Here is a 25,715-nt window from a genome sequence, read left to right as displayed (position 1 = left end):
CAGTTTCTTAAATCTTCCTTCTGGGAAGCTGTTCCTCGTTCCTTTAATTTTTGTTGGCCTTACTTTCATCTTTTCAAAATCTAATATATATATTTTAAATATGGAGCAACCCCAGCTGCAGACAATATTCAAGATGGGGGTATACCATGGATTTATATAGTGACCTTGTATTTTCTGTCTTATCTATTTCTTTGCTAATGGTTCCCAGTGTTAGCTTTTTTGACTGCTGCTGAATATTGAGCAGACGTTTTCATGGCTCTATCCATGATGCCTCCAAGATCTCTCTCTTGCATGGCAGCAGCTCATTTAGACCTTTTTCTTTTCACTACAATTCACATTTTGATTCAACAGGGGTTACAAACCGCCTGTGATGGAATTAAAGAGGAAAAGGGCCTTTTTAATGTAAAGTGCCATTTATTTTTTTCCATGATGAAAATAGAGTTAAAAAAAATTGCACCAACAAAATGCTCAATACACTTTCTCCTTCACCTCCAAAACCAAGCGCAAAAGCAAAATAAAAACAAAAATACCCTAAAGCTTTTCAGTTGTACAACTCCCTACCACTTTTTATTTAAATAAGAGGCAAAAAAGATACTCCCCACCCCCCCGGAGCCTTATGGTTCATATACATGACCAAAAGAACAGTAGTCATTCAAAGCACATGACCTCACCATTTCAATTAGAATTGGGTTTTTTTCATTAACCCAAACACTTTGTATAATACATTCAATCCTCAGGAGTTACCAGATTTGATGGAATATAAGTGCACTCTAGGAAAAAAAAAAGTTAATGGGTTATTGGAAAACATACAAACAGGCAGACTGCCATTTGGTGATGCTGTTTCAGATTTTAGCTCTCAAATCTTTACTGTTAGCCACGTCTTCCCTCTAGCTATTGAGCCGCTGTATAAATATCAAGGGACACCGGCAAATGGATGTTGCAGAAATGGATAGAGGCAAAACTCGAGCGAAATCTAAAGCCTGCGGCATGAGCTTTGATTTGGAGCAGGAGTGGAACTGGTCTCTCCTTCTTCTGGGCTTCAGGTAATTGTAAAATATTTACAGACATTCACTGGAGCAGAGTAAGAGATGCCCCCTCAGCGGTTTTGCTGCATTAGCGTCCCATTGGTCTGATTAACTAGAACCCAGGGAGGAGAGCACTTGATAATCTGATCAAATAGGGTAACTCCAGGGTAAAAATAAAGGCCTTCAAACATGTAAAAATGACATCAGTGCTTGGGCCACTGGTACTATTTGAAAAAATAAGCACAGCGCACTATAATTTTTTTGTTTTTTTTTCCTTTTTTTTAAAACACCCAGCACATCTGAACCACAGTCAGCAGCATGAAATGCATCTATGGAGAGGGAATCCCCCACCCCTCATTAAATTATTACACTGTCGACGTGCTTGTTGAAAGACTACTCAACACTGACTGGCACCGTGCCCTTCATCAAGGGGGTGAAACCTACACCATACAGACAGTGTGTGCTTCATGAGTGATCAGGTTCTCCCCCGGCACCCTTTCCTTTTCAGGTCAATACATTCCCAAGTGGAAAAGAATGTATGCTTTTTTGGAGGGGAGAGGAACACAGATATGCCTTCTGCCTACCCAATCACAGAACTGTTCATTGCAAACCAGCTGTGACCAAGCCTTACCAATCACGCACACACCCTCCACTTCCCCAAATTTACAAGTTCATCATTAACATCTGCAGCCACCACAGGCTGGCTCAGGTTGTTCCATTAACAGCAGCACAAGAACGCTAGGGCTGAGGACACAGAGAGCCTCTGCCCATGAAGCCAAGACATTGTGCGTCAGGAAACCCGACAAAGACGAGATTTCTAGGATCTAGCCAAATGGAACTCGCCCCGCAAAGAGACCCGCCCCGCAAAGCCAAGAGGGCAAGGGAATGAGTCATTCCTATGGCTTGTATTTCTAAGTCAGGGAGGAAAAGAAAGGGTACATTAAAAAAAAAAAAAAAAAGCATAAAAGCCTCTTTCAACAGATCCTGTCCATGTGACTCAGAGACACGCAGGTCATCTTCCCACCTAGTGAGACTCCACCAGCAGAACAGGGCCCTTCCTTGCTCCCGTATCTGCAAGGTACGTACCTATCATTCCCTAAACTAGAGAGGTAGCTTGAAAGAAGCAAGAGTCCAAAGGTGAGCAGGCTCTTCCGGTTAGCTATTGTTTAACTTCTTCTTCCTTTCCCTCAAGAAAATTAAGAACCAGATCCACGCAAAGAAAGATGAGATAAATACACTTGGTGAATTCCATACATACTACTGCCAGGCACACAAGATAAGCAAGGCCTAATCAAGACCCACAAGAGGCTTCCTCAGACTTAACACCTGCATCAGCTCACACACTGATGGAGCGGCAGGAGCAAAGAGATACCTCGGATGGTCACTGCCACTTCGCCAGCTGGGTCTCCCTGCCCAGTTTGCAGCAGAACACTTCTGAGAGCCAAGCTGCTCACGCGGAAAGGCAGAAAGCAAGATCTTTTCGCCCAAAGCATTTGGGTCAGGGCAAGACACTATGCCCAGCCCCGCCGCAGCAAAGCGCGTACGACCGGCGTACCCATTCTAGGGAGATCTTCTTGGTTCAGAGGATTGTCATTAGATGAAGCAGGTTTGGAGTTACCTCTCCACTCCAATGGAGCTACATTGCACAGGGATTTATACTGGCCTCGGGCAGGGAATGCCAAGCAATGGGGAGAGCTGTAATAACTCTTCAGTAGCAGAGCTTCCCCCGGTGCATCTAGCCCTGACGAACATTAGCTCAAGGGGGTTGTTTCACTGGACAGGACTCCTAATCTGCTGGAGCTGAAGCTGCAATAGAACAGCGTGAGCCTGGGACCAGGGCTGCAACGGTGCAGGTAGCTCTGCGGAGCAGTTCAGCCACCACTGGGGGGGGAGGGAACAATCCTTATTTATCAAAAGGGGAAAGAAACGTGCACCATGGGTGTGTGGCTTTGAGAGGCCTTTCCCCCACCACGAGGGCCCACAGGGGGAGAACTGAGGTCCATTTAAGACACCCAGCTCCCATTAACGCCAATGGAAGGTCGGCACCCAATGATCCTTGGGGAAGTCTTCCCCAGAGGCTTGACTGTTTTTGGCTAGTTATGTCACAAAACTAGTCCCGGTGTGCGGTTTCATTCCTCCAGTGGCATCGTACAGCATCTTGCCAGCCAGTCATGAGGCGGCTGAAGTTGCAGCTCCCTCGGCCCGCTCTTCTACCTTGCCTGGTGTCTGATGGCTGCTGGTTGAATGCATTTATACTGTTGAAAACCAGCCACTAACCCAGTGAGATCAGCCAGAGGAAGGGAAGGAAGGGGATTTCCAAACTGGGCACCTTCTGGGGGAGATGACAGGTTTGAACTCCTCAGGAGGAGACTGGTGAAAAAGATCAGTGCCGGCAGAAACACAAAACAAAGCCCAGCAACTCTGACCCCTGGCAGGTAGCCTGGGGAATTCTTCAAAGAGGTAAAGAACCCCAGGTGGAAACCGGCTGTGTGGCTTCCTGCAGGATTGGAGGCATTTCTCCCTGCCTCTCCAAAAAAAAGTTTCAAAAAGCTTGTTCACGTGCCATAGATCCTGGGGAAGATGGTTCTCACTGGACTGGAGCAGCTGAGAAAATGCGCAAAGGATCAGCTGGACTCCCAGAGCCTTTGGGGTATGCAACACACTCCCAGGTAGCTGCTAGATCAGCCTGGTCAGTGCCGGGAGAAGATCTGAAAGATCGAGACTTTTCTTCCCCAGGCCAGTAGCTAGGAACTCCGTTCCCAAGACAGCATCTCTGCGCTGGTGGCAGAACGTGCCAGAGCTACAGAGAAACGGCGACTTTCCCTTTATCTCACCAACAGTCGGGTACAAGACAGGCTTCCTTTCACAGCGTGGAAGGGTAGCCGGGCAGTAATGCTGCTGCAATCGCAGGCGGGAGCAATCTCCTCCAACACAATTCTGCTAGCCCCAAGCTCCCTGCAAAAAGCTTCTTGCCCTGAGCTTCACATTGACCTGAAGAGCAGCCAATATTGCCCTGCAATCTGTTATCAATTGGCTCAGACTCATGTCCCTTTCCTAGTAGGCTCCCAGCCCCATTCAGTAGCCCAGGATGGAGCCGGCTGTGTCCAGGAGGGAACTGGACAAAGGGAGAAGAAAGGCTTCAGACAGACAAAAGGAGGGCGAGAGAGAATTTAATGCTACTCCTCTTTCCCCAGCTAGGCTAAAAATATTTACCCAGCAACCCTCTCTTTGTTCTTGCAGTGCACCTGCTAATTTCCCCAAGCACCCTCAAGGAATCCACTAACCCCTTCACTTCCCCTTCTTGCTCTCTGCCAACTCACATGCAACAGCTGTACCATTTGGCAACTTGGCCTGCCCTCACCCCCGCCATTCTGCAGTGGTAGTTTTCTCTGTGCTCAGCGCGAGAGCTTTCTACACTAGCCCTTTCCAAACCCACACCAAAAGTGTACCAAGCATGTGATCTCCCTCCCACCCTCCCTCCGCGTATTTTTTAACCCAAGTGAACAGTTTTCGAAAGAGACAACACAAGCAGCACCACACTTCCCAAATGTCAGAAACTCCAAAGACTCAGCTGCGCTTGAACGCAGGCATGGGAAACAAAAAACAAAAAAGGAAGCAAGCCCGTTTCTGCTCGTTTGTTGGATGAGGGATATTTCCCAAACGATGGTGCTTTGCTGTTTACGAGCAGGGTGGGAAGGGGATGGGGAGGAAGGAGGGCGGGTCTGTCTTCTACTGAAGGGCAGGAAACAGTGACAGACAGGCAGATGTATGGATACAAGGCAGTTTGCTTTGCTGTCACATAGCAGTGCGGGTAGGGGTGCTGGGCTGGTTTAACCGCAGTGTTTTACACAGCCAGCCTGCAAAATCCACCTCTTCCACTTCAGAGCGTTTGATAAAGGCATGATTCTGAAAGGGGAAAAGAGAGAGAGTAAAGCACATGCATTCCAACCAATGATCCCTCTAATGGTTTCCATGTACATGCGGAATGAATTTTGTTTTGTGCACCGAAGCAGGTGCAGATGTGCACCCGCATTAGAAACGCACACTGCTGGCTGTGGGCACTCTGCTAGTCAGCTGGGCAGCATTTGACTCGCCCCTGGGCGGCTGCCCAAGAGCTCAGCTTACAGGGAACATGGATCCCAACACCATGTCCTAAGTGGTAGTGGAGCCCTGCCCTAAGACAGGCAGCCCTGGCTCCCGAAGTCAGTGGAGGAGGGTCATTGAGACCAGACAATGGCAGGATCCAGACTAATGCTGCTACCTGAGAGCCTGCACTGGCGGAACAAGGGATTCCCGGACAATGCTTCACAGGACATGAATGGGAGGATGTAGGATTGTCACGGGGTAATGGTCTCTATTGCCGTTACATGGGGTAAAGCCAGGAAATCTCTCCCCCCCAAGGACGGGGTTTGTATCAGCCAATGACTCAGAACGTTCTTAATGGTTTCAGATGCTTGTGCCGCAGAGGCAGCTTCTTCCTGGAGCCGGGCTGTGCTGCCAGCACTGTTCTGAGTTGGAGGACCGGCTCGTTCTGTTCTCCAGCCAAAACCAGCTTTTTATAGAGCTGTCCAACAAGCTGCTATTTACAAGAGTGGCTGGGTCTTTTGGCTTTGAGATGGTTGATCAGTCGGTGCGGGGCTGGGAGCCATACTGCTGTTTGATTGGCTGATGCGCTGCAGAGAGCACGAACAGACCCACCGGGGAGCAACACACACACATCCCCCCAGTGGCTGAACTGGTGGCCTGGTGGGAGGACACCTCGAGCGGGGAGACAGTTCTAGGGGCAGCGGCAGAGCGGTGGGTGCGGTGTCCAAACTGGCTTAGCAAAGCTCCAGAGCTGTAAACCCTGTACTCCGCGGGCTGAGCGCCGGAGCTGCCAGAATTTGAGAGGAGCACCGCACAGAGCAGCTCGCTGGGTGCTGTCACGCGGGGGGTTGGCAAGTCAAGGATCTGCCACTCCACGGGACTGCCAGCCACTGCACCCACTGAGGCAGGTGATGCAGCCAGGAGCAGCAGTTCCAAGAGGTGTGGAGGGGAGGCACAATCTCCCCATCCCAGTCCTTAGCAGCTGAGGGGGTCTGGCACTTACCAAGGCAGTGGTCGCCCAAACCACCGGGGAAGACATGGAGATTTCCAACAAACACCTGCTTCCCTTCCCAAAGGCATCTCTGAGGAATCATTTCAGGAAGGCCTGGTGCCTGCATGGGCTAGGGTAGCACATGCCTGCGGGTATTGGGCATGGTTTGGGAAGACTGTAAATGCATCAACGGGACAGGTATTCTCCTGTACCTCCCCCCCTTCACACTCAGGTCACCCTTAATGTCACTTGGAGCTTCCAGTGTCTCAAGAGAAGGAAACCAAATGCAACAGGAGCTGCTTCTGGTAAAGGAATGGAGGGGCACCCTACCCACAATGCAATGCTCCTGTAGCTCCCCACTTACCATCAGCATCTTCAGATCTGCCCGTTCCGCTGGGTTTTTAATTAAGCTGAGAACAGAAGAAAAGGCAGGAAAGGTCTGTCAGAGCCCTCTTGCGAAAAGCTGGCGCTTGGGCCATGCAGGTTACGCAGTCTGGTGTCTGGTTTATTTGGAAGCCAGAGAGTGCCGCCTTCAACAGACCTCCACCTCATCACTTGTATCACGGCTCTGAAAGCAGCATTATGTACCCACTATGGAGGGACATCCCCCCCAAGCCAACCCCAGACGAGTCCCTTCAACAGTCTGACCTCTACACCTGATCTGTCCAGGATCTCTGACCACACCCCACTATCCAGGCACTCACCACACACTCCAGCAGGCTTGGGAGATAAGAATCAGAGAAAAACTTTAGGGAAAGCTGATTCTCAAGGTCCAGGTCCTGTTGGGAACTTTCCTTAGCAGAGGTTGAAAGTAAAAGATCAGGGATAAGTGTTCAGCAGTGACCAGCTATTTTAGGGGCCAAAACTGAAAGACTGCAAAGGCATCATATTTTGAGATGGAGCTGCTGTTCCACAGTTCTGAAAAATCAGACTGTTTCAAAGAGTTTCAAGTTAGGCCCCTCCCCCCCAAAAAAATATCAAGGCTCTTAAAGGCATTAGTCACCGTGGGAAAATTTAGGGCAAGAAAGCTGCAAAAGATTAACTCATGTTTGAGACAGGGATGGTAAAAAATAAAGCTTTAAAAACAGTAACGGTGGAACTGTTCAAAATCCTAGCGGTTACACCATTAACCGGTTTTGGGCAGGTACTGCTGGGTGGGACGAGGGAGGGAAGGATGCAGCCTGCGGCTCCCGGGGAGATGGCTGCTGCCCCGCAGGCTCTGCCATATAAGGTTGTACTGCAGAGCGTGGAGCAGCAGTCAGCTCCCTGGGAGTGGGGAAGGCAGCCAGAGCGCAAGGCTACAGGGCAGAGTTTAACCATAACAGAAACCGATAAGCTCATGATTGTCGGTTAACTGGTTAAACTCTTACATCTCTAATCAGACACTGAAGCACATCCATGAACCAAAGCCAAGCTGGCTGCTCTCAGTTTAAGTCCACTAGTCCTAATGTTGCTGCTGGGTTCTTACTATATTTAAAATGCAGAGGTGCAGTGATCATGGCGATCACCTGTTCGTGGCGGACAGCTCTGGCCACTAGTCCCTGTTCATGGCAGCCAGGGCTGGCTGCAGCCAGGGGCTGAGCAGCCCCGGCCTCTGCGAACAGGAATTTTGCTCAGCAGCAAAAGCCCCTGAATGCCGGGAGGCCCAGCTCCCTGCTGGGACCCCTGCGGACAGGAGCTGCTTTCCAGCAACTTCCCCATCTTGCCCCCCCCCCCCCCCGGCCTCTAACAGAGGCAATGAAGGGAGGCAGGCAGCACCCCAGAGACGGTGCTGGGGGGAAACGGCTTCTAAGCCAACTCCCCCCAGCACTGGCTCCTGTCCCTCCCCCCACCCTGCTGGCTTTCAGGAACCATTTGCTCATCGGACAGTTGACTAGTCGCTTCCATCCCTACCAAGTACACAGTAGCACTAATTACAGGTTCCTCTGAACAGAGCCTTAACCAAAGGTAGCTGAGCCGGGAGCATCACGAGCACATGAAGCCCCAACAAGACAAGTCCTACTGAAGAAAAATAATCCCTTTTACATGAGAAGAGAAGAGAAGAGAAGAGAAGAGAAGAGAAGAGAAGAGAAGAGAAGAGAAGAGAAGAGAAGAGAAGAGAAGAGAAGAGAAGAGAAGAGACGAGACGAGACGAGACGAGACGAGACGAGACGAGACGAGACGAGACGAGACGATCCTATGCGCCTAGGAACATTCTAGGCAAGCTTCCTCGGGGCCAGGGTTTGGAGGGAGACCACGGCATGGAGAAGGCTGTCAATAAACCAGCATCAGCTGCAGAACTTATCGAGGCACCCACCAAAAGTCTTATACTAAGGACAAAGACAGAGCAGGGGATTGGATGACTTAAGCGACCAACCCATAGAGCCAGTTCTGTACCCTCCATGAAGTGCGCTGGTGACTTTAGTCCTGTTTCTAGGGAAGTAAGTGCCCGCACAACAGCTCACAGGGCGCGCAGACTGAATGGATCGCAAGGACTGACTGAGGGTGGTCCCTGCAGGTCAGAGGGGAGGCACTTGGGCAGGGGCACATGGAAAACCATGTACTGCTCTGCCAGCCTTGCTATAGAACAGAACATTTTCCTCTACCGAGCCAGCCCCACGCACAGCCTCTGTTCACTTGCAGCCAGCCCCACGCAGGAGATCCTTACCATTTATTTACAAACTCCTGGAAGTCCTGCGTGAAAACTCCACTCGGCAGCTTCGGCGGCGGCTGAGGAAAGAAGCAGAAGGGTTTTCTGCACGCATGGGTCAGGAAGCAGCAGTCTCTGAAAAGCTACAGCCTGAAGACCTGACTTTCTTACGGGTTTCTCTTTAAATTTAGAACGGCGTAACTATTGCTTCCCTTCACAGCCAGTGACCTCCCAGACGTGCGCATCTTCTGTCAGCTCCACCATTCATGGCCTCAGAAGGAAAACCGTGCACCCCACCTGAGGGAAAGCACGGCTCTAGGTGCACAGGCAAAGCGGTGCTGCCTACTTTTGAAGCATTAGGTATTAGCCGTTGTCATAAGGTTGGAGTTCAAGAGCTAAACTCAGTATTCTGGTCAGACGTGGCAAATCCCACACACCTGTAACCCTGCAGCAGTGATTAGGTAACGATTCCTCATGAGACAAAATCTGCGTCCGCTTCTGCAAAAACGAGCTACAGATATCCGCATCCGTGGATACCTGTGGCCGTCAAGCAGATAGCCGCGGACTTGCAGGACTCTAGTCACCATGTCACCTTACAGGGGAAGCTGCTCCTCCCACAGACTGGTTCCGCCTCCTTACTGGGACACTTACTTTAGGACCCTGGATTGTAATTTACCTTAAGGTTTTTCACAAAGATCAGGAATTCGCCCCATGCTGAGAACACTGGTGTGATCTGCTGCCTAGCAGAGGGACTGTTTATCCTTCACAGGTCTATGGAGAAGTTTGTTCTAAATAACTAAATTGCTCAACAAATCGCTCAGTAACCCTCAGGGCTCCTTTTTCTACTCTTCTCTCAATTCCTTTAAGGATATTACAAGCCCTTGTCTGCAGGGTCTTATTCCAGAGCTAGAGGCATTTCAGTATTGTAGACTTTAATACCAAGAGACAGGAAGAGCAAATGGGGGTGAAGGGACAGGATCTAATACAAATAGAAGGAGTGGGAGAAAAGGCTATTTGATTGAAGCTTTCAGGTCTTGTTACCCCTTTAACTGATGGGCAAATGCGGATTTTATATCTATTTTGAATCGAGAGACTCTGAAAGAGTCCAGCAAACCAAGGGGGGAGGGGAAGGAGATGAAAGGTGATTTCAAATACCAACCTCATTAACAATATAGTCCAGCAGTTCAAAGATGGCCATTGCAGGCCGACTGTCCATTCCGTGGCCTGTGTAGTTAAGAGCACAAAGGCAGGGTAAGAAACTGCACATGGCCAAAACTGAACAGAAAGTGCACAGTGGAGTTTAGACTCTGACAGAGGCAAAAGCAATACAATGGTATTAGCCGTAAGAGACTCCTTGGACGGGAAGTCATCTGTGGCTATGACACACTACTGCAGAGAATGGGGATAGATTTTTTTTCACAGCCTGTTTTCAGCTTTATGGTTTCAACCCTGGCTACCATATCCACGATTCATTTCATAGCTTGGAAGGTGGAAGTAGACCAAGTAGCCTTTTGTGTTTAGAGCAACTACTCAACTCCAGCCACTCAATAATGATCATCTAGGGGCTGTTCAGAGGCCTATGTGAGATTAATTTGGCAGTCTCAGTCTAGCTCCTTGATCTGTTCAGATCTCAAATACACCACACCTGGCACTTATTTGGCCTCTTTGGGATCAGACTAATCAGAGACAAAGGAGCACATACCTTGCCCTCCCCCCAGGCCAGGACTCAGGCATGCTAGCAGGAAGCGTGCTCTGTCAATGCAAATGCTGTACCTGAGCTGAGGGTAACAGCACTTGTCTCTAGGGTAATCATGTCTCCGCAGCAAAGTCGGTCGGTCAGCAGAGCAACTTCCACCTGAAGTTCTGCAGTTTGGCCAAGATTTTTCCAATGATTTTATGGGGCCAAACTAGAAAGTGCTGAACAGGCGGCTGAAAAATCAGGCTTTTTTCAAAGTATCACCCCCCAGATCACTAGTCTCTTTGGAACATCCTGACCCTCATGTGTATGGTAGGCTGCCTTTATGGGAGACTGATTTTACACGAGCAGTCTGTAAAAACCAGGGAAGCAGGAATTAGTGCTGGGTTCTGCTTCCAGGACAGGCCAGCCTTCTGCAGAACAAGTTCCAGAGAAATGATGAAAGCCGATTCTACAGTACCGGATTGTTTCATATTTTTAACCCAGCCCCATAAACCAAAGACCATCCCCGCAGACAGGTGTCAATTTCAGCCCCTACCACTGACAGGGCGCCCTGGGGGTCTGGGCCGCGGTGAGATGCTGTGAGGTTCTCCCTCTGCCCCATCGACCATGGGGCGGCCAAATATCGCTTCCAGTTCCTTGGAGTCAGGTGGGGGGATTGGATACCTTCCGATAGACAGCTCCACCAGGGAGAGCCCCATGCTCCAGATGTCAGACTGAACTGAGTAATGAGTGCCTTGCAACCGTTCAGGCTGTAATGAAAAGTCACAGATGTGCCTCATTAAACTCTCCTTCCACAGAAAAGAGGTCACTACGTAAGAGACTCCTTTGACGGGAAGTCATCTGTGGCTATGACACACTACTGCAGAGAAACTCTGCCTCACACATAAGGATACAAAGCACCTCCCTCTAATTATACATTTAAATGAAACAGACATGACCATCTCTCCCCCACACACTCCTGCACCTTCAGGCTAAAGGGGCTCGTACAAACTACTTTTTTCTTTTTCCAGGCTGAACTGCTGCAGGGACAGGCTGGTTGAAAACTTACCATCTTCTTTATAAACTAAAATCCTCCGAGGGCCTGAAACTCTTCATACCAGCAGGAAGCATTAATATGCTCAGAGGAAATATGGGGGATGGGAAGGGGTGGGGGGGTTCTTCTTGCTAGAGAGGCCACGTACCCGGAACGTGTAGCACAGGTTTTATACACTTCGAGTGCAGCTCTCTAGCTTACTCAGTATACAAGGGGGGGAAAAAAGATGATTTTTTTAATTGCCCGATAATACAAACTCCCAAGTAGAAACTGGGTTTTCTGCTTCTTTCATCACTGCAAAACCAACAGGAGTCACAGCTGCCAGTTGAGAAATGACTCAATCACCCAGAGCTGATGGACTGAAAAAGGGACTTTTTTTACGTTAGAGTCTGCCCTAACTATAACTGCAGTTGAAGAGTAACAGTGTCTAAAATATAGAGAAGTTCGGAGTGAAAGAGACAAGTGCAGGCTGACAGCCTCTCTAAAAGCCCACATCTTCGTTCCTAGCCGTTAAATCTGGGGGAAATGCACGCTACGCGCCACCATGCTGAGGCAAACAAGCTAAGGCCCAAGAGCGAGCACAGATTTAGAGTTTTGTAATGACAGTGGTCAGTAAATGTACTGCTCAAGAAAGCAAAGAACACTGGCTAGAGTGTGATCTGTGCAAGTCCTTACAGATGCACACGAGCCAATATGCAACAATTCCATTGCATTACATTGTCACCAGACTGGGGATATAAAGAGAAAGCCCAACAGCATCTAATTAAAGGAACTTCCACTTAAACATCACACAGCTGTCTGAAATTCTTCTGCCTACGGTGACAAGTAACATGACTCACTGAACGTGTCCAGAAAAACGGTTCTCTCTCCCAGTTAACACAAGACCCCGACACAACTTTGGACCTGATGGCACACTGCCCTGCACTGTGTCGAACATCTACACCAGAGGAAAGTGAATAGAACACGCTACTATTCTGCTTTCAACTTTGCAACTGGACAATGAAGTGTTTTAGAGTGTCCATTTCATAGTTCTCCCCTGAATAGGCCAACAGCCCTTGGGTGACAATTCATTCCCTCCTGCTCTTGTGGAAAGCATTTTTTTTAGAAGTTGCAAATACAACTCTAAGCCTGCCAATACTGGCAGGGGAACTCAGGAGCAGGCGTAGGACTTCAAACTACTTTCTAACTTTTTGGAAACTCACTAGTTTTAAGGTTGTGGGCGTCCCTTTAAAAGAAGCAGACTCATCTAAGTATACAGAGGTGTTTGTGCACCTAAAAAATAAATCAAGCTGGGGACAGAAGTGAAGTGAGGTCTTGTAATATACACACAAATCACGGAGAAGATCAGCTACCTCTCTGGTGGGTCTGGTTGCTAGTTTCAGCGTAGAAGGGTGTAACAGCAGGATACCACAGGCAAGGCTAAGAATACCTGGTGGAGTTGAGTGACCCTGGACACTACGCTAACGCATAGTCTGGTTCTTAGGAGTGGTAAAGCCCTCTCCCTTGTTGAATACACCCAAAGGTTTACACAAGTGTAAAGAGGCTTACAGACATGTAGGATCGAGTCCCCACAAAGGAGTTTGCCATGGAGTCAATGAGCTGACCGCTAACCCCAAAGTCACACAGTTTGATCTCTCCTCGGGAATTGACCAGGATGTTAGAAGGTTTCACATCTGAGAATGGGAGAGAGAAAGGAAAAAAAAGGTATGTGCAGTGTTAAGAAAGAACAATCCAGGTCTCTGGCTGTCATGAGAAGGTATTTTTAGGTTCTCTGTTCTCACCTCTGTGCATGATCTGATGCTTCTCTCTTAGATATGCCAAACCTCGCAGAACCTAGAAGAAAAATAAAAGACAGAAAGAGCTAAATGCTGGGAAAGAAAAGTCTTTCCCTCTGCAGAGAGAGATCTTGCACAGACTTAAGATGCTGTCATATTGCAAAATCAACAGTAAAGCCTCCCTGGAGTAGCTATGGGTTCCAGCCCCAGGGAGTAATCGACATACGGCAGAGCAAATGATGGTTTCACTTTAGGTCTACTCTGCTTAAGAAGATTAAACGTGCAGATAATTGAAAATCCCACAGTGTTAGATATGAAATCACTGGTTCACCGTAGGGATGTCAGTGGCTAACCATCTAACAGGTAAGCATCTCCTTTACCAGGTGATGTTTACCAGTTAACCAACGGCCCAGCTGGACTGGAGCAGCCCCCCCCCACACCACAGATGGGGGGGGCACTCCAGCCCTGCAGGCAGAGCCTCTACCCACCCATGCCAGGCAGTTAACTGATTCAACATAACGTTTGACCGGTTAACTGATTCAACAGAGTTGTAGTAAATGGTCTGAAATATACTAACTTCCCAGCTCATATGGTTATTCTTTTGACTCCTAGCTGATGATACAATAAAGACACATGGGATGGAGGGAAAACCTACTAATTTAAGCTGCAAACCCCGGTGTGTCTAGCTACAGGAAATTGTGCTCCCACTCCCAGGAAATAAGCTTCCTGGGCAACATTCACTCTAATCTTTTCCATCCACGTGCAGATTTTTTCCTTCCATGTGCGGAATAAGTGTTATGAGCACGGATTCACATGTGAATGTGCACCACCAGTTAAAAAAAGAAACCCTAGCTGTGGGCACTCTGCTAATCAGCTGGGTGACACTGGAATCTCTCCCGAGTGGCCGTACAAACGACCAGCTTGAAGGGAAGACTGCTCCTGGGGTACTGAATAGATTTCAGGAAGGGTTGGGAAACAGACCAGCACAGAGTCAACATTCAGACTGTGTTTTCTCCCAATACACCCTGAGACACAGCGAGTTCTGAATAGGAACACTAGATAGAAGTGTGAAAAACTGGAACGGGGTGGTGGGTAAGAGGCGCCTGTATAAGACAAAGCCCTGGACACTGGGACTGTTCCTATAAAATCGGGACGTCTGGTTGTGCTGCTTCTGAAAGCCTGAAGCCTCTCCTCTGCCAAGGGGTTTTGAGTGAGCCCTGGGAGAGGGATACTCACGGCTATGCTGACTTTCCCCAAGATCTCCTCAGGAATCCTTTTGGCTTCCTTCAACACTTGATCCAGGGAGCCTCCATCCTAAATTCAGAGCAGAGAAGTTAACTGAGCACTGGCAGGAAAATACAATAAATGCCCTGAAAAGTGTTTTCCAGCTCTAGGTTCTACAATGTACCCACCTATGAGGACTGAGCAGCGTAAATAGCCTAATACATTTGGGTTCACTAGTCAGTAACACTAGAGAGTATCTGCAGACTAAGGAAGATAGCTCTGGTAATCGTCACAAGTGGGTGTTCAGAGGACTACACCCATCTCTTGCTACGCCCTTCATGATTAAACTTTGCTGTCATAGGAAATATTATTTTAATGTCACCGTCTAACATAGAAACGTCACGAGTTTTCAGCACTGTTTCCCTTGCCTTTGCATTGACAAGTAAAGTGTAACGTGGGGGAAATAGAATATGCCCTCCCTGACAGATACAGCGGAAGATGCACATTGCAGTTCACTGAATTCTGTTCAGTGGAGGGTTTGCAACATTTCCTCTTGGCTGGACCCCAAAACCGCCACTTCCGCTTTCCAGAAAGAATACTTCTCTGTACATTTTAGCCACCATAGTAGGGCTGTGTAGCTCCTAGACAGAGTCTGATGTCCCATTTCCACCACACACATTCTGAGCAAGGAGCCTTTTGCTTAGCAGAAAAACACTCTAGCATCACTTAGCCCTTTGCATCTACAACCCAGAGGAATCTGCTCAGTAGAAAGTACTGGAGAGGAGCAGCAATGGCTTAAAAGAAGGAGGGAGTGTAGGCTCACCATGTGCTCCATGCAGATGCTGATTTCCCCATCGCTGTAGAAAGCTCCATAGAAACCCACAATGTATGGAGAGTTACACTCATGCAGCACCTGCAGCTCTCGGATAATCTGATTACGAATGGCGGGCTTAATTTCTAAGTGAATCAGCTGAAAAAAAAAAATCAAGCCAGACTCAAGGAACAGCTACAAGAACATAGAGCTCCAGTTTGGAAGCGAGAAGCAAAAGGGGTTGAGAGAGCTCCACTTGTCCCTGTGCTGGTGAGAGCTGTTCTCCCTACCATTACCAGCCTAAGTGGTGAGGCTTGCTGGACAACTATTCTTGCATTCTGCAGGCTGCACAGAATGTAACTGAGCATACTAGTCACCCCCGTACTGATAATACAGGGTAAGTCAGAACACCAACGTAGCAAGCTGGGCACACAGATGGCTCCCAGCACAGTAAATGTTTATCACGTGAAAAAGCCAGCTCTGCAGGCACTACGCAGGGTGTCTCAATACCAAGGAGACCAGGAAAGAACAAAACAGGGACACTAAGAGGGAGTTGCTTGAAAATTAAGAAGCAGAGGACTCCATGTAGGACCAGTTTAACAATGCTACTGTGGAAGACTATATGGGTATTACAGCTCTATAGATTTGCTCATCAGACCCATAGAATTTTACCTGTTGCTTTTAAAAGTTCATCCCAATAAGAGTTTCAAGTTAAGTCACATAACTGGATTTGAAGAGTCAGAAATCTGACTTGTTCTCTCTGAAGAAGGCTGCCTTTTCTTGACAGATGGGTCAATTACTGATTTCCATTATCGGGCATCATTAGGTGAACAACTTGTGCGTTTGGGACAGTAAATTTCAAGACAAACGCAAAAGGCTCCTCGCAGCACTGTTCCAGGTACAAAGCTGGAGGGTTTCTCTCATGGCAGAAGGATCTCTGGGGCTCTGTTGCTGAAAATGATTAAATGACCTTTCCTCTACTAGCAAAGTGTCTTTCTGCAGATTCTGCCACACATTTTCTCTCTGTTACCTACAACTTGCACCTGAAAAGCGTACAACTTTCCCACAAACCTCAATCAATTTAGTCGAGTTGATTAAGAGCTGAGCTAATGGAAAAATAAAGCATGAGTGTGCTCTAAACAGTATTTAGGATTTGACATAAAATGCAACTTTGAATTGCTCAGAGGATTAATAATGGAAGAAACCCATCTTTCAAATCCAGATTCGATCAAAAGTGGTAGAAAGTCAGTATCAACTGAGGACGCGTGCTCGTGCATAATGAATTTGAGGAATTTCAATCCATTTGCTAGTGAACAGGTGTCCATATCACAAGAGTCACAGTTGTTGGTAGTTTCATCAGAAAGGCTAAGGAGACTAAACTCTCTTCTCCCTGCAAGGGGAGGATGTTCCAGATCAGAGTTGAAGCACAGAGCAAAGACTAGCGTGGCTGCCTGAGATACTTGTTCTAAGGATCTTGAGGAGACTTGGTCTCCAGAGCTCCTAATAAGGCACCCTTTACCAGTATGGAATTCATTTAAGGAAGCAGAAGGGATAGGCTAAGCAAAATACTGCTTTTCTTATAGGGTAACAGGGTGACTTTCTATTACAACCTCTCTCCTGTGTAGGCCAACACAAGCATAAGAAAAAAAATACGTCTGCCTCCTGTCTTTTACCTTTCGTGCCATAATGAGTCCTGAGGGTTTGTGCTGCACTTTGGTGACTACCCCACCATTACCAGCTCCCAGCTCGGAGATCCTCTCAAAGTCGTCATCTTTCAGCTCCCCAACCTTGGCTTTCTGGGTGAGGAAAGCCTCTAACCTCTTCTTTTGCTGCTCATCCAGTTCCAATTCCTCCAGCTTCTTCTGAAGATCTACCAGGTTAGCCCTGAAGAAAAACAGGGAGGAGAAAGACGAACTATGAGAGCCTGTTCGAATTTTGTCTTTGGCAGAGATCCGTGTCCCTTCCTCCAGAGGAGATGGCAAAACTGTGGGGGTGGGGGCAGAACCTGCTGGGCATAAAGGAACAGGAGTTCAATTGGCAATGGAGGGATAAGAGAGAGGTTACCGCCCAGGGAACAAGTGCAGAGCAAGGAGGTGCCCCATGAGGCCCAGTAGAATACAAGAAGTCCTACATATCATTCATACTGAACCCCTTCAGCACTGCCAGCGGGAAGAAAGAAGAGAAGGGGAAAGCCCTACTGACAGGGACACAAGTGCTGTATTGGAGATAAATGATGCAGCATCTTCCCAGAAGCACAGATTCCCTCACAGAGATACATTTTTTACATTCAGTCACTCAAGCAAAACTATGAAACCAAAGGGAATCATTAAAACCTTACAGCAGGGAGAGGAGCATTGGCTGTGCCAGCAGCCGCTCCCCTTTCTGAATCCAGGGATACAGCTGGGCAGTCCACTAAGTAATATGAGACAGGCTTTCCATGTAGTTATGCAAATCCTACAGCTTAAAACACTACACCCCTCACCACCCTGCCCAAACATGATGCCTATCTATTATCCAAGCACAATGGGGTATTTATGCTCCGACGCCACCTATCTTTTGGAGCCCTGATTGGGGTATCTTTGGACAGCAGAAAACTGGACCATCAGTGTGATAGCTCCACGCTGCTGGGCCTATTTCCCCTTCAAAAGCCACCCCAGCCCTTGGATCCACAATTTTAATGGACACCCTTTTTTTCAGAGGGTGCTTTTTATTATCAACCTGCCAACCCTCCTACACAGAGCCCGCCTCCTCTTCCTGGCAGATGCTCCCCCCCACCCCCGCTACTCCCCCAGGTTTGTTTCCTAACTTTACATTCACAGGGGACTGCTTATGGTGAAGAACTGGGTAGTGCTCCAAGCGCTTGGGAGAGGTGACTCTTCACTGCAGTGGTCTCCAATCTTTTTAACCACAAGATCACTTTTTCAATGCAAGTGCAATGTAAGATCTACCTCAAACCCAAATACCCTTGCCCTGTTTCTTTCCCACCTTTCCTCCAAGGCCTCACCCTGCTCACTCCATTGCCCTTCTTCCTCCATCCTCACTCACTTTCACCAGGCTGGAACAGGGGGCTGGGGTGCAGGCTCTGGTCTTGGGCTCGGAGTTTGGGAGGGGCTCCAGGCTTAGCTGAGTGGGGGATTGGGGTCCAGAAAGAGTTTCAGGGTGCAAGCTCTGGGAAGGAGTTTGGTGCAAGGGGACTCACGTCTGGAGCAGGAGGCTGGCTATAGGAGGCGGTTCAGGGCTGGGACAGGGGTTCAGGAAGCAGGCTCTGGCTGGGCACCGTTTACCTGAGAACGCTTCCAGGTGGTGGAGCAGTGGGGTTAAGGCGGCTTATGCCTGCCCTGGGCCTGCACCACTCCTGAAAGCAGCTGGCATACACAGCAATGGACCCATATGCTGCCCCTCATCTACAGGCACTAAGCCCACGGCTTCTACTGGCCACAGTTCCCCATTATTGATCAATGGGAGCTGCAGGAGTGGCGTCTGCAGGCAAGGACAGCATAGGGCAACCCCCAGCTCTGCCTTTCTCATGGGCTGCAGGGACATGCCAGCCACTTCCAGGAGCAGCAATTACTACGGGAATAATATTATTTCAGACAGGACAGGTGAGGCATTTTAAAACTCACTACTCAAAGAATTAAATTCAAGTGTGAGAGAAATGAAAATTATGAAATGCACAGACCAGTCAAAAACAAAAAATAACCCACTTTGCAAGCAGTAAAAGAAGTAACAACCCCCCCCCCCATGTGTGTGTTGGGTGAAGGACAGCGTGTGTTTGTGAGAATGAGAGACACACACACAGTGTGTGACAGATTTGCACTGCCAAGATCCCTCCATTCCCTTCTCTCTGTGTGGAGGTGGGGTACAGAAGTGGGGGGAGGGGGAAGACACCCGAACATCAATGCCCCCCTCTTCTCCCTCCCACACACAGTGGGCGGAGGAGCAACTGAAGTGCTTTATAGCTTCCTGGCCAAACCAGTCAGAATCACCTGTCAGAGGCTCCAAGATCTACTGGTAGATCCCGATCTACTTGTTGGTGACAACTGCTTTACAGGGACTGCCCTAACCCACCCCCCAAAACTCAGCATCTCTGAGCCCCCTTTCTGTCTCCAGTCCACCCACCCCATCTACAACCCCTCGCCCCACAGCACCCCACAGACCCCAGCATAATCTCTCACATACACCCACGGGTGCCTTTGTCTCAAGGTAGCATGGGCCTGGAGGCCTCCGGGCCACCTCCCTTGTCCCCTGGGGGCAACCCCTCTCTCATCCCCCCACTGCCAAGTGAGCTGCTGCTCCTTTAGTCCGACAGGTCCTGCCCCACCCCCGCCCTTCGCTCCCGGGGGGCACCACCTGGACCAAGCCCCATTCCCGGTCCCGAGTCCTCACCCGCCTCTGCCCGTCCACCTTGGGCTTCCTGGCCCAGCTTGGCAGCCCCTGCCTCCCCGGGGCCTGGCGCCCTCCCCAGGGCTCTTTCATTCCCCCCCCCCCTGCCCCGCTGCACCCCCTCCCCCGCCTCTCCCTTCCTCCTTCTCCCTCCCCCCCGCCCCCCCGCCCTGGGCTTTCACCCCCCAGCCCCGCTTGGCACCCCCCTTCCTCTCCCTTCGCCCCCCCAGGGCTCTTTCACCCCCCACCCCCGGCCCCGCCCTTCCCGCCCAGTACCCCCCCCTCCCCCTTCACCCCCCCCCTCTCCCTTCCCCCCCCCCCGCGCTCTTTCATCCCCCCCCCCGCCCCGCTAGGCACCCCCCCCCTCTCCCTTCGCCCCCCCCGGCCCGGGCTGCCCCCCCCCGGCCCCCCCCTCCTCTCCCTTCCCCCCCCCCCCCGCGCTCTTTCATCCCCCCCCCCCCGCACTCACTCGGAGGAGCCGTCCGGGCTCGGGCCCTCGGCGATGGTCGGGGTGATGGTCAGGGCCGGCAGCACCGGCTTCCTCTTGGCCGGCATGGCCGGGCGGGGCGGGGCGGGCCTAGCGGGGGCGCCGCCGCATGGCCCGGCCCGGGCCGCGCTCCCCCGCGGGGCTCGGCGAGCCGCACTACGCGAGCCCGGGGCTTTGCGGCCTGGCCGGGCAGGGGCAGCGCAGGCCGGAGGGAGTCCGCGCGCGGGGCCGGGCTGCAGCGCAGGCGGGCGGGGCTGGGCGGGCGCGAGCCGGGCGGGGAGGGGCGGGCGCTCCCGCCGCGGAGTCTCGCGAGAGCGCGCGCCCGGCCGCCAGGCGCGGCCCCCGGGCAGGGCTGCGGTCGCCGAGCGCGCGCTCAGCGGGGACGCGCAGGGAGAGGCGCTTGGGAGGGAAAGAAGGGGGAGCGAGGGGGTGGAGGGATGAGAGGAAGGAGGAATGGGAGGTGGGGGTGGAGGGGGTGGGGGAGGAGGGTGGGGAGGAGGGGGGGAGGTGTGGGGTGGGGAGGGGAGGGATGAGGGGGTGGAGGGATGAGAGGAAGGAGGAATGGGAGGGGGTGGAGGGTGGGGTGGGGAGGGGAGGGATGAGGGGGTGGAGGGATGAGAGGAAGGAGGAATGGGAGGGGGTGGAGGTGTGGGGGGGAGGGATGAGGGGGTGGGGGGGAGGGATGAGAGGAAGGAGGGATGGGAGGGGGTGGAGGGTGGGGTGGGGAGGGGAGGGATGAGGGGGTGGAGGGATGAGAGGAAGGAGGAATGGGAGGGGGTGGAGGTGTGGGGGGGAGGGATGAGGGGGTGGGGGAGGGATGAGAGGAAGGAGGGATGGGAGGGGGTGGAGGTGTGGGGTGGGGAGGGATGAGGGGGTGGGGGAGGAGGGATGAGGGGGTGGAGGGATGAGAGGAAGGAGGGATGGGGGGGGTGGAGGTGTGGGGGGGAGGGATGAGGGGGTGGAGGGATGAGAGGAAGGAGGAATGGGAGGGGGTGGAGGTGTGGGGTGGGGAGGGTTGAGGGGGTGGGGGTGGAGGGATGAGAGGAAGGAGGGATGGGATGGGAGGGGGTGGGGGGATGGGGTTGGGGAGGGTAGGACGGGTGGACAGAAGGATGGTGGGAGTGGGAAGCCTGGGATTTTGCAGAGTTATTAGCTGGGAATAAGGGTGTTCTGTAACTGTAGTTTTCATCATGTAGATTCTCAGGAGCTGTCATGGATAATAAACCATACACGTTTCGGAGAAGGTGGAAGGATGCAGGGAGACCCACCTTTCTGTCTGCCTAGGCCCTCACATGGCTCCCTGCCTAGAGCATGGGCGCACTTCCAACCGGCTTTCAAACAGAACAAGAACATTCTCTCTTTTTTCCTCCTCAGCCTTTAGGAGAACTAACTGGATTAGTGTATAAATTGTTACCAGTGTGAGAGAGTGAAATCAAAGAGACAATACTGCAGTTAGTTCAGGGGACTAAGGGCTGATGCTCCTTCTAGATCATATTCTGCCACTGATTCTGGATGCTGCAGAAGACCAGTAACTCTACTGTGCCTGATTTTTATCCCAGTAGGGTGCACATACCAGGGTGTTGGCTGTATTAGAAATCTAGGTAAATATGTGATAAAATATCACTCATTGTATATGAATCATAATCACAAATCGATTCCCTCATGACTAGGGCCATACCAAATTCACAGCCATGAAAAATGTGTTATGGATCATAACATCTGGTCTCTTCCCAGAAAATCTGACCTTTAGTGTGCTTTTACTCTGTAGGATACAGATTTCATGAGGAAGGCCAGCGTTTCTCAACAGGGGCGGGGGCCTGACCCAAAAGGCAGTTGGAGGGGCGTCACAAGGTTATTTCTGGGGAGTCATGGATTTTCCGGAAGTAAGTGTGGCAACACCACACTATGCCACTTCACTTCTGCATTGCTGCCTTCAGAGTTGGGCAGCTGGAGAGTGGTGACTTAGCAGCTCAGAAGCAACACCATGGAATTTCAGATTTAAATAGCTGAAATCATGAAACAAACAATTTTTAAAATTCTGCGCCTGTGAAATTGACCAAAATGGGCTAGTGATCAGCTAATGCCTTAAATCACATGCTTGTGACACCAAGTAGTTCTTCCTCCTCTCTTCCCAGTTCAATCCCCCTTCAATTGCCACCCAGGCCTGGACTAATCAATCAGAACCCCCCTCCCTCCAATCTGATTTGGTTGTGGAGCTGATGAGATGGCATTGCTTCGTTGATCAAAGGGCAATGTTCAGTTGCCTAATTACATGTGAGCAATTAAAATCAACTGCATTCCTTATCCCAGCAAACCCTGATAACTAGGTTGGTACAAGTGCCAGGAGGCTGAATTACCAGCGTCAACTTTGACAGACATGACGTGACCCACCCCCAAAAAAGACGCCCCACACAAGCCATTTTCCCACTTTTCTTCACCCAGTTACTATCACAGCCCCTCTGTGAGCTCCCGACTCCAACACGATGGTGGAGGGAATTCAAGGTTGATAAATGAGCAGTAACACACTCTGGAAGACTGAATCCCAAGTGTGCGTACAAAAGGATGGAGGCCCGATTAGCTGTTGCCACTCAGGAAAGAGCTAAATTCAGTTTTCTCCAAATTTCAGTTGTGTTGACATGCCCCCCCAGATTACTTTCAAGTACCCCTAAGGGGACTCATATCACTGATTGAGAAACACTGGTCTATCTAGAACAGTGTTTCACAATTTTATTTGGCCACGGAACCCCTAGAGTTGCCTTAAAAAAAAAAAAAGGCCCCTGCCACATTTTGTTGAGAAAAAAAAAAAAAAAAAGCCTTTGCCATGGCTCTGTCTCTTTAACAGGGGGCTGGGGAGTGCCGGCTGTTTGCAGAACCCTTGCTTTCTCTTCGCGGATCCCCAGGGTTCCCCGGAGCACCAATTGGGAAACACTGATCTAGAAGATCGGGAATGGTTTGGAGACAATGAATAGGGGAGAGTTATTTACCACTTTGCATAACACAAGGACCAGGGGTCACCCCATGATGGGACAAGGCAGGAGGCGTAAAACTAATGAAAGGGAATGCTTCTTCACACCATACACAGCCAACCTGGGACACTTGCTGCCAGGGGCTTGTGAAGGCCAAAAGCACAACTGAGTTCAGAAAAGAACTAGATAAATTCCTGGAAAATTGGTCCAGCAATGGAGTGAGCCAAGATGGTCAAGGTCACAACCCCATGTCCTGGGTGCTCCTAAATCTCTGCCTGCCAGACGGTGGGACTGGATGACAGGAGATGAATTCGAGGTAAGTGGTGAGGGGAATCCAGGTGGGGGGTTCCTGCCATGTGACCCCCACTTTGAGGAAGAATCGGGACAACCTCCCCTCCGCCCCAGGCCCCGCCGTCTCTGCCCCTGCTTTGCTTCTTCCCCATGCTTGCTCTGCCTTATCCTGCCTCTTTCCCCCTTTACCTTTAGGTCTCTTTACTACAAAGCACCTTGGATACTCTTATAGCTGGGGCAGGGGACCTGCAAAAGTAAACATGAACAACAATAGAAGTTTGACAGTTTGTTGGGGGAATGACACAGACCTTTGGATAATCAGGAACTTGGTGAATTGGGGCTGCATTGGCCTGCGTCTGCTGGGCTCTTCAGCTGTCAGATGGCCTCAACTGTGCTCAGGAACTCAGGGAGTTGTGCAAACTGCTGAAAGGCAGCCACCTCTGGGGTGGGACGCAGACACTGTAGAACAGCACACAGCAATGCTACAAAAGAGGTCAGGAAAGGAAGTGAAGGAGAAAGTCGTAGCCACTTGATGCTTTATGAGGGCAGTAGGGAGACAGAATAGAATTGCCTGTGGCTAACGGGCTGCATTTAACTTAGGATGTTAAAAAGCTGTTAATTGGGTAACTGAGTAACTGCTGAAAAACTTAGCCATTATACGGTTACAAGAGGCCGGCTTCTCAGCTCCCGCCTGCAGGCCCGGGTCAGGAGCAGGTGTGTAACCATTAGTCACCAATAAGCCCAGGCTTATTGGCTAACCGTTTAAACGATTACCGTATTACATCCCCACATTGAACCATTCATATCTTGCAAGCAATGGCACGGGCTCTTGAATCAAAAAGACCTTTCCCCTTCCAGTGACTTACGGCATGAACTTTAAGGAGGCAGGGAGTTGGGGGTTGGCCACCCAGCCATTCGGAATGCCCCGAGCCCTGGCCAGCACGTGCTGGGCTCCCCATCACACCCAGGATGGCAGGGGCAGGCTGTCTCTTCACTGGCTGCTCCAGCAAACTTGGCTGGATGGGGATGCCCCCGGCAGCCTGGGTTTAGCCGCTCCCTGCTGCCCTTAGGTTCCAGGTCCCAAAGCTCTACGGGTCGTTCTCAGCCATCCCCCCAGGCTGCCTCCTGCAGAATGTGAAGCTGCAACCTGCCAGCACAGCCCCCTGGCTCCAGTGACCCCGCCACAAAATCACACACCTGAGAACATTGCTCAATGAAGGAGCTTGCTCCAGTCTATTGCATCACCCGGAGCTAACAGCACCAGGGTGGGGTGGCAGGGGGAGCAGGGTTAAAAAAAAAATCACCACTTCCTCTTTTTGCCTCCCCAGCGTCGGTTCAGGCACTGTGTGGGCTTTGGCCTCCGATTCCCCTTGAAGAACGGTGCAGGGGCAACCGTCTGCTTTGGAGGCTGTTTGGGGTCCGTGCTTTTGCCCAAGCGCTCTTCTACCACCAGCTGCAGACCCCCTGTTCCCAGGCCCCTGCAGTGTGCGGGGTGGGTGGGGGAGAACCTGCCCACTAAGCAGCAGTAGAGCCCTATCTCGCTGTGGCAGCGGGGAGCTTCGTGTGGCCCCGGGAGTGTTGCTCAACAGAGCAGCCTGAGACTCCGTATTCCCTCTTGGGAGCCCTGACTTCTGCTAGACCCTGGTTAGCCTTCCGCCCTCCCTGCCGTGTTTGACTGGGCCCTGCTTCTGGACAGAGGCAGTCTGGAGCGTCCCTGGGATCAGTGGGGTTTGGGGGTGAGGGGATCCGCTCATCTCACTCTCCTGTCAAGTAGGGGCCTAGCAGGCAAGCCCCATTGTGTTTACCGGAGCGTGGCCATTGGGATTCAGGCGCCCTGCACCCTCAAGGCCCAATCCTGCGCACTGCTCCGCACCTCCCTGGGACATCCACAAACTCGAGGTCCCTCCACTCCTCCTGGAACAGCCCCAGCTGGCTAATCAGGAGATGTTGTGCAATGAGATAACAGTGCTAGAGGCCGACCTTGCGTCTCACTCAGCGCCTTGCCCCTCCCCAGCGCTGGCTCCGGGGCCATGCCCCAGTCACAAGGTTTCTTACTCATCTGGGCTTCGGGATCCCTCCCTCGGCCAGTGGGAAACCCAGCCTGGGCCTCCCATTGCCGGAGACGGGTGACGACGGCCGGGCTCAGCTAGGGGGGATGCTTGTAGATTCCCCACTTGGCTTCCATGCTCAGAGGCATAATCAGGATCAGTTGCTAAGCCTGCCACCCCCTGGGCAGCATGGAGCAGGGCCGGCCTGGCACCTGGCTAGTCCATCTCAGGCCTGGGCTTCCCTGGCCCATCTCTGACTTACCCCCC

General features: G+C 51.0%; 1 protein-coding gene across 1 annotated transcript; it reads right to left on the bottom strand.

Annotated features, from left to right (window-relative positions):
• Positions 1-394: 394 nt before the first annotated feature.
• On the bottom strand, positions 395-20,400 carry MAP2K2 (mitogen-activated protein kinase kinase 2). The gene is made up of 11 exons (XM_075903011.2): positions 20,126-20,400; positions 16,947-17,157; positions 15,286-15,432; positions 14,475-14,552; positions 13,245-13,296; positions 13,012-13,136; positions 10,966-11,179; positions 9,891-9,955; positions 8,750-8,811; positions 6,467-6,512; positions 395-4,931 (listed from the first exon to the last, which is right to left on the bottom strand). The coding sequence occupies exons 1-11, from the start codon at positions 20,209-20,211 to the stop codon at positions 4,821-4,823; spliced, it is 1,197 nt and encodes a 398-aa protein (XP_075759126.1). The 5' UTR covers positions 20,212-20,400; the 3' UTR covers positions 395-4,820.
• Between the last annotated feature and the right edge of the window lie 5,315 nt (positions 20,401-25,715).

Source organism: Pelodiscus sinensis, chromosome 32 (assembly GCF_052426305.1).
Source record: "Pelodiscus sinensis isolate ZL-2025 chromosome 32, ASM5242630v1, whole genome shotgun sequence".
In the NCBI taxonomy this organism is placed as follows: domain Eukaryota; kingdom Metazoa; phylum Chordata; order Testudines; family Trionychidae; genus Pelodiscus; species Pelodiscus sinensis.
The sequence above is the reverse complement of the archived record's forward strand: the minus strand, read 5'-3'. Positions and strand labels throughout refer to the sequence as shown.

What these genes read in the sequence shown, in the direction of transcription:
- MAP2K2 (XM_075903011.2), bottom strand. Translation starts at nt 20,211, where the DNA reads ATGCCGGCCAAGAGGAAGCCGGTGCTGCCGGCCCTGACCATCACCCCG. An exon ending in GCATCTGCATGGAGCACATG is followed by an intron (nt 14,553 to 15,285) that starts GTGAGCCTACAC and finishes CTCTGAATTTAG; the next exon opens with GATGGAGGCTCCCTGGATCA. An exon ending in CAGATCTGAAGATGCTGATG is followed by an intron (nt 4,932 to 6,466) that starts GTAAGTGGGGAG and finishes TTCCCCTTTCAG; the next exon opens with AATCATGCCTTTATCAAACG.